The following is a 16,092-nucleotide window of genomic DNA, read 5'->3' on the forward strand; positions in this document are numbered from 1 at the left end:
AACGAAAACACTAAAAAGCATTTATTTAAAAATTATGGTTAAAATGTCAAAGGGCAACAAAGAAATTAAAAATGTGTTCTACTTAGTAAGCCTACACTTGTCTAAAAAAAAAAAAAAAAACCTCCCAAATGATAAGAAGAGAAAAGTAAAAAAAGAAAAAACGATCACATTTAGTTTAGAAACTTTTATTTTGTAAAAACACTCCGGAAGTGCTTATGTTGTACGGGGAGCCTTGGCAGCGTCTTCCGGTACCAATATCTGTCGAAATGGCTCGTCTATTACAGTCCAAAATTGCAGTTGTTTCAACTGTTTTGTTTGTCGTCTACACGAATTTTGTGTGTTGTAATAACGGTAGAAGGGTAAGTATGAATTCATAGTAGTTTAACCCAATCAATTGACTGCGGTTAAGCGGAAACTGCACCTGTTAGCAATGTAATTAGCATTAGCTTTGATCTGCTAAAGGCTAACGGTAGCTTATATTTTTATTAACAGGTTGGCGATGCAATGGACATTGAATTTAGTGGTTTCTCCGTGCCTCTAGAGCACTCATTTGAAGTCGGTAAGAAGGTCTTATTTTTATATTAATTGTTTTATTCATTACATCATACCTCAATGCTAGTGCTGGTAGGCTAGCTAAGCAGCCCTTGCTATCAGCGATAACGCCATACATGATTGAAGCAATCTACGGACAAAACGTCATTCACAAATCAGTGTGTTTAATTTTTATCTAATGTATCGACAAATTAACTTTTCAACAGAGGTGAACATATTCAAAACTGTCTACATGTCCTTTGTACGGAGTTAAAAGTATTTATTTACATTTTATATATATGTACATATACTAACTGAAGAGATATTCTTTCTCAATCTACCCAGATTGCTTAGTGCTCTAAACTAAGCTCAATGCTCTTAAATTATCTTTATTATTTATTGCTTTGAATGAGTAACTGCTTGCTTGTTCACAGTACTTACTGTCTGTGGTCCTTCTTGTTTCAGATGATATAGCAAAGTTTAGGGTACGTGGAGCTCTGGTGTTGAAAGCTGGCAGGGAACACAGCGTCTCATTAAGCCAGAACCAACTATCAGAGGAGGACCGAAACAAACTAAAGGTGAAATATGATGAGATTCAAGGGATGTGGAGTAACAAGTACTGTTCGTCATTACAAATTTGTGAAGAAATATGGTCATACAAAAGGATTTGGAGTGTTATAATCATGGGATAAACCTGTATCTCTGATTTCACAGGAAGTGGCTGCAGTGGACGGCCTGTACAGAATCAGAGTGCCTCGTGTTTTCCTGCAGGCGGACCGACAGACAGAGCGCCAGATGGAAGGTTACCTCACCGCATTTGTCAGAGCTGTATGTATTTCATCTTTACCTTAATCCTACCAAAACATTAAGAATAGCTGATTAATTTGACTTTATTACGTGAAGACTTTCATCATTGTTTGAGAAGTCTTTCTGCTCTGTCTAAATGATGTGCCATTAATGAGGCTAAGTTTATAAGCGTCTGTATGTCCTAATATAATTGGCATTCTTGGTTATTAATCAATTAAGTTACATTTCATAAAGACAAAGGTACTTTTTATGACTGAGTTTTTCAGGTATTTAAGTTCTCAGTTTCTTATCGTTTTCTTATAATTTGTTATCCTTATAATTCTATTGTAGAAGATACGGTAACTTGACTTGATCCCTCTCCGGATGTATTTCTAATGCTGATTATGATAACTTTTATTCCTCTCTGGTCCTCAGTGTGCCATGGTTGAGTCCCATCTGAGCGACGTCATCAGCCTCCACACTGACGTCTCTGGGTACCTCATTGGCGTCTCCATAGTAACGTTACCCGGAGCTTGCAGGGGCACTGAGGTCGAGGATGAAGTCGATCTTGAGGTTTTCAACACCACGCTCAGCGTCATGGCTCCTGTCAACGCCCCCGGGTCAGTCCTTGATTTGTTAAACGTAATGTAGTACATTTCTACCATCCACGTCTGCAGCTGTCTGCTGTAGTCAAATCCTCTCGGGCGGCTTTTTCAGATTTCTTTGATTCAGTCACATTTTGATTTGCATAACAGCTTTACATCATTGTGTCCCACAGGTGGAACAAGTCTCTCTGCCTGTCAGACACACGTCCTGGTTTGGGGTTTGTTTGAATACTAATTGCCTCCTTTCTTCCAGACCTGAGACGGCACTGTTCCTTGAACGAATGGAACAGGAAACGGAGAAGAAAGGGAAGAATCCACAAGAGCAGAAATCTTTCTTTGCTAAATATGTAAGTAGTCCCACTGAAAAGTGCTGATAAGGCTAGCAGGCTGTGCCTAAAGATATACAGTTTGCCGCTGGTAATTGTGCTCTGATCTCTGTTCTGGCCCTTATAGCTAATGAATACATGAAAATGCCTATTTAGCTCTATCAGAACAGCTACAACTTTTTATACAGCACCTGCCTGCAGCGTGTGTTAAATATAATATAAAGGGCATTTTAGTACTGCAGTGACAGTCTCCTAAAAAGTCACATTTGTTGCATAGTTTTTGTTTGTTCTCCCTGGTGGAATTTGTGATCTATTGTGACATCTATTAAGGATGATGTCACACGTGTCGTTCAGTTCATTTGTCCAACCAAGGGAAAAATATGCAGTGTTGCCTTACTTGATGTAGTTACTGTAACTAGTTGGCTAATAGGTTGTGTTAGGCCCCGCGTCCACATAGCGCCTTTTTCTGGCAGAGAAGCGCTGGGAATAAGCGCTTGGCCCGCTGAGAGAAAAAACGCTGCAGTCCGGTTTTGTTTCTATGAAAACAATACATTTAATTACACAGCTAACAACAAGCTTACAACGCTTAGGGCGATAACAGCACAACACTTACAGCAACATTTAGCGTCCGGCTGATCTGCTCCCACAAATGGGCTTTTCGGTCTCTGTTGTGATACTGTTTCTTTGTCATATGTACAGCTCCAGGTAGACAGAAACAGCCAAAACAAGTTGCCCCTCCATGTTTGGTGGTAACCAGGGTGACAAGTAGCACCCCATCTGGTTGGTTGCCTGGAATAAAAACAGTGGTGACGACACCAGCGCCTTTCTGAAAAGTTCAGAGATTTTCAACTAGTAAGGATCGGAGCGGCTACACAAAAAAGGTGCAGGGCTCTGAAAAAAGACGCTGGGTGCAGCGCTTTTTCTCTAGGCGGCCGCATGATGAGACCTGGGAGGAGAGAAACACAGAGTATGGCAGTCAGACACAGCTGACAACCTCGGCTCCCCAGCAGACCTGGGGACCCACTGGGAAAGTGTCCAATGCAAAAAGTAAAACCGGTTATTAACGGTTAAGAGTGTCGGTTAACCGGTCAAAAAAACAAAAATCCAAATGCACATCCCTATGTCATAGTTTGAGCCCCAGATCCATACCACCTTATGATTTTAAACATTAATTAAAAGTGAGATTTTAAAATAGTAGTGAGAGTGTGTTTTAAAAACCTCTCTCCACTCCAGCTCCGTGTTGTGAAGCATAAACAAACATCCAAATGTCCTCTCGCTTGGCTCCTCTGAGCTCTTTCACGGCCTCCCCTTCACTTTGTTTAGCCCTGTGCTGTGTGTACGTACCTTGCTGTGTTCAGTGACCTGTGTTGACCTTGTGCTGTGCCGCATCCAGTGACAGTGTGTTGACTCGGTGCTGTGCTGTGTTCCAGTGGTATTTGATTCTGGGAGGTGCAATCTTCCTCATGGTCACCAATTCAGCACAGCCCCCAGCAGGGGGAGAAAGAGAGCAGAGCTGATTCCCACTGAAGTACAGTTGTCTTACTTGTGGCTCGTTCTGTCCCCCTTCCTCCTAAGTTCTGTGTTTCTCTTCTAAATAATACAACTAACTCAGACCCACCTTCGTTTCCAACTCATTGCCCCTTTTCTACTCTTTGATAGTTTTCTCAAGTTTCAACGCCAAATACATTTGAGACAGATACAGAAATTCTTAATTCAAAATACTTAAAGAGGAATCTTCTATTCAAAACCATCGAGAAATGTTATATTTCAGTTGTCTGGCTGAATTTGCTGAACATGTGTTTGGTGTTTGATCCTGAGATTTCTTTTTTATTAAATAGTCTCACCTACTTTTACACTTTTCTTCTCCTCTGTTCAGAAAATAACTTTAACCTAATCTGGGATGACCAATCTGGAAAGTTCTCCTTTTGATCACAGCTAAATTTGTTTGCTGAAAAACATATATCTTTGTATTTACTTTTATATTTCTCTCATCCTCTTCTCCAGTGGATGTACATCGTGCCGCTTGTTCTCTTCCTGATGATGTCAGGCGCTCAGGACCAATCGGGTGGAGGAGCCGGCGGCGGAGCAGCCAATGGAGGTGGCAGATGATCGACACGACAACAGCCTCTTGTTAACATTGTGGTGACCATTTCCAGAACAATAACAGGCTCTGATAGATTTTAACTGCTGTACATAATGCTATTTAAGAAGGATGAACACACAAACACACCTAAAACCTGTACAGTCTAGAGGAGGTAATGTGCCCTGCATTTTTAATACTAATGTGAAAATAAAGTATTTATTACTTGACCCTTTCCTTTTTTAGTCGCCAGTACTTTTATTTAGATTTATATGGGGATTTATTCATGTGTATTTAAGAGCACAAGCAGACAGTAGACAAGCAGAGCACATTAAAGCACAAGATCTCGCTCTTAAATAAAGATGAATTTAGACTCTTATTTTCTCACTTCTTTTTATTCTTCTTTTGTTTTTAAGCTGTTTGTTTGTTTGTTTGTTTGTTTGTTGTTTTGGAGGAGTTAAGAATCGTTCTCTGTCAGACTGAAGCAGCTGTCCTCCTCCCGCTCAGCGCCTGTTGCTCCGTCAGCCTGTGTGACCATAGAACTATCTCAGTGGTGTAAAGTAATGCTGTGTCCGAAACCGCACTAACGTACTGCCTACTACATACTCAAACAGTATGTACTACATACTGCCTACTAACCTGACTATTAGGATGCCGTTGGCATCATACTCGGAGCCGTCTTCTCTGCATCACGTGACTTAATCGTTTACGTATGTCCGGTCTGATCTCCGCTCCATCTGCGCCATAGTAGAAGCTGAATAGCCGCAATGCATTTTGGGGCGTTTGAGTACAACCAGTGAGCTCCCGTCTCATACTCAAATATCAGGGCCGATCTAGTGTACATCCAGGCATTTCTCGCATGCACAAAATTGCATACTTTGAGATGGGAACGCATGACATACTCAATTTTACGTCACGGTTAGTATGATTAGTATGATAGTATGCGGTTTCGGACACGCCGTAACTCATCACGTTTACTCAGGTTAAACTGAAGTACATGTTTGAGGTTGTTGTGTTTTATTATATTATTATATTTGCAGCTTCCACAAACTTCTTGGTGGCAAACAATTTATTTTAACTTCTTAAAATGTATCTTAAAGCTTCAGTTAGTTTGCAGATTCAGATGAACAAAATAAAACAAATACAAAATGTATAAATCAATAAGACCTGATGAGCTCCACATCTATCAGCTGCAACATGAACACAATAATGCATCAATAACTAGAGTAAAATAATATGTAAATATGATTCTACATGATTTTGATGCATATACAGTATATGTTGTCATTTAAAGATCCAAACATGAACACTGTCAGAAGGCTGTTGATCATTATAAGTTCATTAATTAAACAGCATTTGTATAGGAATGATTTTGTACCAAACTTAACAGCTGTAACTGGGTGGGCACAGAGTGCTAAAACACACAAGAGGCCTAATTCTCCTTTGCAATAATATCCCAGTTTAGAAATGGGTTAGCATAATCACACAAATATGTAATAATAAATATCAGTGTATATGATAGAAAAGTGCCATTAAAATGAGCATAAGCCAACGAATTTTGGGCTTGTACGGCCACGTTTTGTCTGGGGGAGGGAGCCCCCACACTCCCCCTGCTGTCCCCACTAGCTGAATACTCCAAATGTTTGATGAAAGTTCTGAATAATCAGATCAATATTTTACAATAATATGAAGCCTACTGTTCATTTAAACCATAACTTTTCTTATACTCTTTATAATAGCTTGTGTGAAAGAAAATGAAAAGACGCACAGCCAGACGGGACAACAAGTACAAAAGAAAAACACATTTTGCTAATTGATTGTCATGTACAAGAGCACCATGTGTTAAAAACAGGTTTTCAATTAATTACAGTTTTAAATTGAAATGTTTAAATGTTCAGTTTTGTTTTGTCTCTAATTTGTTTACCTCATAACATTAAAGACTGCATATAAAAAGTGGTGTCAATATTTGTGGACTGCTGTTTTTTATCCTCAAGTTTGATGTTGTGACTGCCGCCATGTTTTTCTTCGGCAGCTCCTAATGATGCATCACTTTAAGCCTTAATATAATGTAAACAGGTGAGTTGTATAAACATTCTCCCCGTACAGTTGTCATGAAGAGAGAAATGAGCTATAGAGACCCAAACTGTTTTTTGTACCAGGCTGTAAACATGTTTATTTTTGCTGTAAAGTTTAACATGGGGCTCTATGGAGACTGACTCACTGCTGGAAACAGCCTCAAGTGCCTCTTTCATCCATATCGCTTCACGATGGAAGACAGCAGTTCCTCGTCCAACGACTCTACCGCAACTATCTGCAACTTCACCTCCAGGTGCCTCGACGAACTCTACTATTTGCCCTCCAACTACAGACTGCAGGGCAATTTGGGTAGGGGAGGCTTTGGGGAGGTGTACAAATGCAAGAAAAAGGACACCAAAGAGACTATAGCCGTGAAGGTCGTTAAAGGTGACCTTCAGAAATGAAGTAAGTAACACAATGATTTTAAACACCATAAAGTTTACAGCTTAGTGGTGAAACTATAACCTTTAACCTCTTCCTGCTCTGTCGTCTCCAGTTCACCCTGATGAAGTTCTTCACCAAGAACAACCTGGACAGGTGCAACATCGTCCGCTTCATTGAGATGACCCCGCTGAAGGACATGAAGGCTCTGGCATTCGAGATGCTGGATGTGACTTTGAGGCACCACGTCATGTACGACATGACCTTCACCCCGCTGGACTTACACGACGTCAGGGAAGTCATCCAACAGGTACGAACGCGGCTGCATCAAACAGAAGCTGCTCATAGACTGTATATAGGAGCTGGATGTAGCCTCTTTAGTTCAGAAGTCAAGCCCATGCAAAGTAGCTTGATGTCCAGCAGGTGGAAAGTCTGGTTATATAGAAGTGGACACACATACAGACATTTCATTTCTGCTTGTTGTTTCGACTTATTTATCTCGTTATCTGAAGATAACAACGCTGCAGCACCGTATGGTCAGATGATCATAACTCGTATCCCCTCAAAAGAAACACAGAAACAGGCTTAACTTACCTCATCAGTGTGGGCGATGGCAGCATGTCCTGCTCTGTAATATCACAGTGACCAGCCTGTTGTTCTGTTTTCTACATCGACAGAAAATGATGCCGCTATCACGAGTAAACCAGCTTTGTTATCTCGAGATAACGAGATGAATAAGTCGAGATCATTGTGACTTGTTATCAAGGGAAAACACAGTAAAAAAAATTGTATGGATGCATGTCCGCTCAGGGCTTCCATACTTCTACAATATAGCATGCTGACACTTGTATGTTGTAAGCGTATGTTTTATGATACTTTATCGATTTAATCACACTGTCGTCTTTGATTGTTGGACTTGCAGATGGCCACAGCTTTAGACACACTTAAGACTTACCAGGTGATCCACGCAGACATAAAACTGGACAACATAATGCTGGTGGATCGTACAGCACAGCCGCTCCAGCTGAAGCTCATTGACTTTGGATTGGCGTTTACGACCTACCAGGCCGTGCACGGCAACCGCCACCAATCGTCACACTTAAGGTGAGCGACAGGAGTCCTGATTCTTTTCTAAGATATTTCTGTTTAAATGGGACGTTGTTCTTCATTCTGTATTTGTTTCCTGTTCAGGGCTCCAGAGATCTTTCTGGGACTGCCGTTTTCAGAGGCCATCGACATGTGGTCTCTGGGCGTCGTGATGGCGACCATCCTGCTGACTGACAACCTCTTCCCAGGACACAGTGACTATGATGTAGTGAGTAATTTACTGCCTACTCCTCCTCCAAACAGTAAAGTTAGTTTGTGATGAAAAATGTTTTGTTTACAATTTAAAAGATCAAAAATGATGATGAATGTGTAATGATGTCGTTCTGGTGTCACTCCGATGAAGACCGGCCAATCCAGACGTGTCTTACATATTTCAGCGTAGGCCCTGCCCACACGCCGCAGCTGAACGTGAAGAGACACTTTTAGATTTGTAAACAAAATTTAAGGTCAAAATGCAAGTTTTTGTTTAGCAAACAAGACTTTTAAATTCATAATATTCATGTTTCCATTCAGTGATTTTCACCACAATGCAGTGGTTCACTTTTAATATCCATGTTGCTGGACAGAAATATTTTTGATTTACAATGAAACTATACATTTGTTTTAGCCGTGTTGTAGCCGTAGCTCACTCAGTTACATTATTGAGACTTAAATGTGTTCAATCGTAACATCAGACAGTTTTGACATTGTACTGTGCTGGGGTTTAAATGTTCAATTATAGCGACTCCTTCTTGCTTTTGACATTATCTACACTTTACACTTCTACAATTATCTACAAAAATATAAACACTGTCTTTGCCTGAATAACATACACTTAGTTTGTGATTTAAATGACAAATGTAACATTTCTATCATCAAAACTAATTTGAGTCCTTTAGTAACACAAAGTTTGAAAGCTTGATGCCCGGTCTCAGAGGACACAGCTGCACAGGGAACCTTTAGAGCTCATGGTGACCTCGTCCTGCAGCTGTTAGCGTGGACATTAGATCTGATTCATTACAAACTTTCATGTAATCCTAAAATGCCTGTCGCTGCATATTTATCAAAATAATTTCTGGCAGATGTAAATATTTGAAGGATGATATAAAAAATGTTTATAATAGATCTAATGTAGTCTCTGGGACGTAAAGAGATAAATATGCTGATGTGATTCTGTGTTCTGTCTGCAGGTGCGATGCATGGTGGAGCTCCTGGGAGTCCCCCCCAAACGTGTCCTGAAGGCCGGGGTTTACTCCGACAAATACTTTGAAAAAAGACTACTGGGTCAGTGGAGACTGAAGGTAAGACCAGGAGTTCTCTCATTCCTTCTCCTGTTAGGATTCAACTTTAAAACATTTCCACTAAGTAATCAGTGATTAAGAGGTTTCTGAACAACATTTAACTTTCTTTCAGACGCCGGAGGAGTACTGGGGAAGGCTCACTCCTCTCGGAGACTACAGGGCATACGACTTCCGCAACCTGGACGACCTAGAAACAGTATGTGTTTCTTACGAGCTGATCGTGCTGCAGCTTTGATTGATTCGCCTTGAGTGAATTAGAAACTTAACATTTCTGCCCCTTGTTTCCTGCATTAGTTACCCCTACCCAACCTGAACAATGTGGAGGCTGATGAAGAGAAGGAGTGCATCGACTTGCTGAAGGCGATGCTTCAGATGGATGCCAACCAGAGAATCACTTGAGCCAGGTCCTCGCCCATCCCTGCATCACAAGAGGAACCATCCACCAACGCTCTGAGTGAGTGTCTGCTCTGTGTTCACATTCTCAGACAGTTTCAGCGTCTGGAAATCTGATTTATTATCTTTTAGACGGACAAGACAGTTAGTTAGTTCAAACTTGCACATCGCTTTTGAAGATGAAATGGCTCAGTGGATTAGGGGGGGAGTTAATAGTTTTTCTTAATTCTAAATGTCTTAAATTATAATTTTGCCTCGTCAAAAGCAATGAGGGAGTCAAACTGCTGCCATAGAAACACTGTCAATCAAAGCTTTACTGCAGGCCTTACTGCTCACGCCTCCTATCAGACATCTCATACATTAATGCTCGTGTATAAGTGCTCTAATCTCATCAGTCTTAGGCCATGTAACAGTGAGATTTTTCCTTCCTTACCAGAAATGAAACTGTGGAATCGAGCAACACGTCTGGACCAGGAACCGTCCACATAGACGAACCAGCAGCACCTTCAGCTCCACGTCTGATTTTTGTCCGTCCTGCAGAAACTTCCTACAACTTGTCGACGGAAGAGGACAGGAGGAGCTGGTGAGAATATTTCCTCTAGTTATTTCATATTACTTATTTGGTACTGAATTCAGTGCTATATGAACCTATTTAGGTCCACAGTTCAATTTAATAGTTTCCTTTACAGCTAATGTTAACGTTAGCTCTTATGTGGCTATATGATAAAATTACCTTTACATTTTTCTGTGCAGTAGGAAAGGTGTACATTTCTAGTTATCAGTAATGTTAGCAAAGAAGTTGCTGAATGACCCTTTTCAAAAGTATCTTCTGCATTCAGTCAGTTTCTAGCTAACGGTAATGTTAGCTAGGAAGTGGCTTAATGACAACATTAATTGTGATCAACTTAATTGTGTGTCGTAGCTATTAGTAACATTAGCATGGAATTGGTTAGATGCTAGCTTAATGGTAATATTAGCTAGGAATTGACTGCTGATAACAATACCACTTTATTGTGTTTTTTGATACTATAGGAAAGGCATCAATTCTGAGCTAACTGTAAACGGTTTACACCTTTTTTGTTAGCTTTGTATCGTATCGTATAACACTTTTTAAAGGTAATGTTAGCGTCTAGCCACAGTACAGCTAATAATACCATTAGATACAAAGTGGCTGAATGCTAACAATCTTTTTGATGGTGTTGTAGGATAAGATAGTAGAGACGTAAGTTCCTAGCTATTTTTGATATTAGCTATATACTATTATAAGCTGTGGTAGCTAATGGGTAGCTAACAGGCTATCAAATATGCTTTACAAAGTTAAATCTGTTTATTCCTATCGTTTCACTTTCAAAAGGTTATGTTATCATTTAGCCACTCCCTAGCTAATATTACAGTTAGGAATTTACACCTGTACTTTTGCATCATACTACACTATCAAAAGTAATGTTTGCATTCAGCCACCTTCTAGCAAACAGTAGCCAAATATTTGCTCAGAAGTGGCTAACGAAGTTGCTAACATAAGCTGTTGTCTGACAGTAGCTAATGGGGTATCAAATATGCTGTTTTAATATATACATTTTTTATATATAGAATTTCAGTTGCTATCCCAATAGCCCTTGTCGTATCAATTTTTTAAACTAATTATTATTATAAGAAAACAACAAAAAATCAACAAAGCAAAACATTTGATCTCAAATCAGAGCTTTTCATTTGTGTTTTGCTTGCTAGCATGTGATTTAGTAATGGTGCCTTAAAGTAACTTCACCTGTTGTACCTGTCTTCTTTCAACAGCTCTTGTTCAACCTTTGGATCATTATCACCGGCCCCAAAGACTCCAGACAGCAGACAGCAAGAGTATGAAAGCCTATTTCCTCCTTAAAACAATAAACTTTTATGTTGTAGTTTCACTTTTCAAAGTAAAGTCACAGACTCTGAGCTGTGTTACCTGAGCTCAACCTCATGTGTCTTATCTCCACAGCTCGAGCAGCAGCAGTGGTTTTTATGTATCGGATTTGGAAACATCACATCCTCAAGTGGTCGTGGTAAGGCCTGCACCTTCTGAACGCTGCCTGTGCTGGGATGAGGACAGCGAGGTTAAAACGCCATCTTTCCCCGAGGACGAGAAAACCACCTCAGGTAGGAAAGATAACTAGAGCTGCAACGATTAATCGACCAAAGGAAAATTTATCACCAAATTCTTTGATAATCAATTAGTCACTTTGGTGATTTTCCAAGCAGAAATAACAAACATTAGCTGGTTCTAGCTTCTTGAATTAAATGATGCGCTGCTTTTTGTCTCTTTGTAAATCAATCTTTGGGTTTCAAACTCTTGGTTTGGCAAAAGAAGCGATTTGAAGACGTCACTTTGGACTCAAGGAGATTGTGACGAGCATTTTCACAACTTTTTGATATTTTATGGACTAAACGATGAATCAATTAATTGCTACAAAAATAATAATTAACTGCAGCCCTAAAGCTAACCTCCACCTGTGTGATTTTCAGACGATTCAGAGCCAGAGGAGCTGCAGCAGAAGAAGAAGAAGAAGAAGAACTGCTTCAGGCGTTTCTTCCGCTGGGTGGGCAAGAAGTGACTCTCTATGTGGGTTTTTCCAGCACATCACCTGATGGAGTTGTGTTGGAAAAACTTCCATAGATGCTTGGGTGTGGAAGCAAATCTGTTTCACCAGATATTGAAATTGGAAAGCCTTCGAATTTCAACCACTGAAATGTTTTGCCTCTGAATTCAACTTTCAGTGTTCAAAAGTTCAAGCTATAAAAAACTGTCAAAATTCAGGTGCGCAAATTCGGTGGACGAAATTCAGATCCCAAAATAGGAGTTAAAAGACTCGGGATACCAAGGAAGAGCAATCGATTCTTTCTCAACCAACATCCAGCCAATCAGGTTACGCTCCGCTGGTCATGTCTGCCTTGCTTAGTCCAGGAATTAAACGACTCGACAACTTTATCTTGTTTATTAATCGGCATCTTTTGAGACATTGTGAGAAAAACAGTTAGCTGGGACGTTTTTCTGTTGACAACATTACATGACAATAGTGAACTGTACACTCGCCAAACCGCTGATTTGCAGGCTCAGCGGCATGGCCAGTGTACGCTTCACAATTGTCATGTAATGGGTTTTCTCCGGGGGCTCCGGTTTCCTCCCACACACGAAAAACATTCAGCTTCGGTTAATTCGATTGCCACTAAATCTGATTCAGTTCAGAATATACGGTTCACTATTGTCAGCTTACTGTGTTTCTCACAATTCTCAATCAACACCTGATTGGCTGGATGTTGGTTTGATGCGAGACAGAATTGATTGCTCTTCCTTGGTATTTTTGGGATTTGAATTTCTGAGTTTGAATTTTTTATAGCTTGAATTTTTGAACACTGACAAATAAAAGTGAAAATGAGTTGCATTCAGAGGCAAAAAATTCAGACACGTAAATTCAATTCAAGAAAATTCAGTGCTTGAAATTCAAAGGCTTTAAAAAGTCTGGTGAGACAGATTTGCTTCCATACTTGGGCGGCACGGTGGCTCAGTGGTTAGCATGGCAGCTGCACAGCTTTTGACTCTGTGTGGAGTTTACATGTTCTCCCCGTGTCTGCGTAGGTTTCCTCCGGGGGCTCCGGTTTCCTCCCACATGCCAAAAACATGCAGCGTAGGTTAATTCGATTGCCACTAAATCTGGACACTGGACATTTTAACATGATTAAATATACGTCAATAAATTATGAAAATTAAGTTACAAATCTCTGACTCAGAAGTTAATTTTACAACACCTAAAGTTTAAATATGACATTTACTTGTTTCTTAATCGAAATAAAGACGCTAACTGAAGGTGATGTCCGCTAGCTTGATTTGTAAGAATGAGGAATCTCTCGAAAGAGTAAAAGACCCCAAACTGCCCTTTAGTGTCTCCTTAAGGTTCTTTTTTATCTGTGTAGTTGCTTTAATCCCTTTGCTGTCGTTTTATGTCTCATCTTCTTCTTGTTTTTTGTTTGTCTTTTTGTGTCTTTAATTGGCCGTTTACTGTCTTTGTCAGATCACACACGACTACGTTTATGACTGGAAACAGAATATTTAAAATATTAACTGATTATAATTAGTAATGCATAATTGGTAGAAACATTCTGCACCCCTTTAAGCATTTAGGAGGCCAAATTTAAAATTTTTTATAAAAAATAGTCCAACATGTACTTATTTACTAACTGTATTTTGAAGGCTAATGTGACAGCCTCAGTCACGTCTTCATCTCGCCCACAAGTTTTTAAAACTCGGCAATTCAATTTCTTCTTTTCGAGAAATATTACAAAGCCCACATTGGGAACAAACGTGCTTATAAAACCAGAGTGACCCCTCGATTCAGCGGGGAGACAGAGGAGTCATAATTATCCAGTTTGTTAGGTTTTAGTGCTCGCCCTTTCAGAGCGAGGTTCTTGGCCAGCATCTTGGCTCGCCCCTCGTTACGGGTGAACGGAGACAGACCCTGGACCTCCTGGCGGGTCATGTGACAGCGGGGGCCTGACTCCTGGAAGAAGAGACACCATGAGGATGCAGCAGAAACACTGACTTCTGTACTTCTTTTATTAAAAAACAACACTTCATGTGAGATGAGACAGTAGAGGCTTACAGAGCCAGCTCGAGCAGCGCCCTCTAGCTGTGTGGGGGTCTTCAGGCCTCCATACTTCTTCCAGTAGATCCAGCAGGAGGCGCACAGTCTGCACTGCATGTTGGACGGCCCCCAGGCGTACCACTGAGGAGACTGAGAACCCTACCAGCTCCAACAAAAGGGGTCAAAAAGGCGTTTCTCATAGAAGAAAAGGAAACATGCAGTCAGACTGAATCTTTAAGAGCTTTATGCTGTTTTGTGTCACACTGCAGACGTACCTGTTGTAGATGTAGCGGTCTGTAGTCTTCCACATGTAGTAAAACTGAACCGACAGACTTCCAGGGCAGCTGAGGGAGAAGAAGAAAGAAGAAAACATGTATTAAATCAGCAGTTTAAAGCATCAATATTCCCATTAATAAGATTTGAAAACAGATCCTGTAGGAGAGGAAGAGGAGCTTACAAAGTCCTGGCGAATGTCGTCCAGCAAATTTGCAACAGCCACGATTGTCACATTTCACAGGCTAGTGTGCAAACCTGGTCCACGCGAACATCATCTGGAACTCCAACACGAACTCTCTTGGGAGGTGGTGATGGAGATGTGGCGTAGTTTACTGTCACGGCGGTAGATCAGGCCTAGTATTATGGTTTGCCAAAACAGGTAGAGGTACCACCTCCGTGACCTCATGTGGTACTTGTACCTTGCCACACATGAATCTAGGAGGTTGACCTCCCCCATGAATGTGTTGTACACCTTCACAATGTGTGGCCTGTTGACTTCCACAAATGCTTTGTCTGATTTGCTCCAGCGTCGAGCTTTGTCTTGAGGTTCATCTGCACAGTAGGATGAGATCAGGGTGGCAGATCTGTTGTCGTACCACTTGACAATGGCCATGCGTTCTTCTTTCTCCACCCTGGCATCAACAGATCCCTCTGCCTCTCTGCGGAGTGTTCCCGCGAAGTAGATCTGTCGCTGAAGAAGCTCGAGCACCAGTGGTGCTGAAGAAAACAAGTTGTCTGCAAATACTTTGTAGTTTTGGTTTGATGGGAGAGATTCACACAGCTCCCAGGCCGAGTGAGGTTTTTTTCCCAGTGCCACCTTCATAGACTGCAAAATCACAGAGGATTCCAGAGGAAGTGCAGCGGCTCCAAATGTTCAATCCCCAAGGGTGGGGCTTGCCCTTGACATACTGCCTTATTGGGCTGTGAGTCCCTCTGAAAGACACCATTTGCTCATCAATAGAGTTGTGCTCCTCTGGGGTGATCTTCAGGCATTGTTTGCGAAACATATCAAGCCATGGACGGATCTTCCAGCACTTATCCTCTTCTTGCCTCGTTGACGAATCATGTCATGTGAAGTGTAGAGATGCGAGCAGAGTCTGAAAACGGTTGCGTGACATGTTGTCAGCCACCATGGCCACTAAACACGATTTCCCGGCAGTTGGCAAAGACCACATCCAGCTCCTTAACGGTCGTGTTAACATTGCTGTGATGTGCAGATTATTGTACACTGTAAAAATGTGTTTGCTCCTTCAGTAACTCAAGCATTTCTGCTGTGATGAACTTCCTGAAATACTCAAGGGCAGTATGAAGATTGTCTGGGGGTGAGACACTCGGTCCTTTAAATGTGCACTCAGGGGCTTCGAATGTTTTCTTTCTCCAAGAAAACTGGGTTTTTTTTGTTGGGCATTTGTATTTTGCTGCCCAGGCTTCATCTTTGGTTGGTTTGGAAATGTGTTCACAACGGCTTAAATGCAGTAAAGGACATGTTATGTAATCATTAGAAATTTTAAATGGCTTGAATCTTACATTTAGCAACCAAAGAAAACCTTTTTAAATGTAGCTAGTTCTCTCACATGTGTCAGCCTGGCACACGGACATCTTGGAAACGTTGTTATGGCAACGCAAAATCACATG

The 16,092-nt window shown here is 41.0% G+C and overlaps 1 protein-coding gene across 2 annotated transcripts; it reads left to right on the top strand.

The window, feature by feature from the left end:
• The first annotated feature begins 219 nt into the window (after nucleotides 1–219).
• Nucleotides 220–4,558, top strand: emc10 (ER membrane protein complex subunit 10). 2 transcript variants are annotated; one of them, XM_069676376.1, is made up of 8 exons: nucleotides 220–359; nucleotides 493–559; nucleotides 997–1,109; nucleotides 1,246–1,359; nucleotides 1,753–1,937; nucleotides 2,176–2,269; nucleotides 3,679–3,776; nucleotides 4,253–4,340. In XM_069676376.1, the coding sequence occupies exons 1-7, from the start codon at nucleotides 267–269 to the stop codon at nucleotides 3,763–3,765; spliced, it is 753 nt and encodes a 250-aa protein (XP_069532477.1). In that variant the 5' UTR covers nucleotides 220–266; the 3' UTR covers nucleotides 3,766–3,776; nucleotides 4,253–4,340. The 2 variants fall into 2 exon arrangements, with proteins under 2 accessions (XP_069532477.1, XP_069532476.1); XM_069676375.1 differs by lacking the exon at nucleotides 3,679–3,776 and having other exon boundaries at nucleotides 4,253–4,558.
• The last annotated feature ends 11,534 nt before the right edge of the window (nucleotides 4,559–16,092 follow it).

This window comes from Semicossyphus pulcher, unplaced genomic scaffold (genome assembly GCF_022749685.1).
Source record: "Semicossyphus pulcher isolate SPU_LCO1_2020_fin unplaced genomic scaffold, fSemPul1.0.p SCAF_25, whole genome shotgun sequence".
Classification (NCBI taxonomy): Eukaryota; Metazoa; Chordata; class Actinopteri; order Labriformes; family Labridae; genus Semicossyphus; species Semicossyphus pulcher.

Bases quoted from the DNA above. Each gene is read 5' to 3' on its own strand.
- emc10 (XM_069676375.1), top strand. From the start codon at position 267: ATGGCTCGTCTATTACAGTCCAAAATTGCAGTTGTTTCAACTGTTTTG. The intron at 1,110-1,245 runs GTGAAATATGAT...CTGATTTCACAG, and splicing joins AGGACCGAAACAAACTAAAG to GAAGTGGCTGCAGTGGACGG. The intron at 2,270-4,252 runs GTAAGTAGTCCC...CCTCTTCTCCAG, and splicing joins AATCTTTCTTTGCTAAATAT to TGGATGTACATCGTGCCGCT.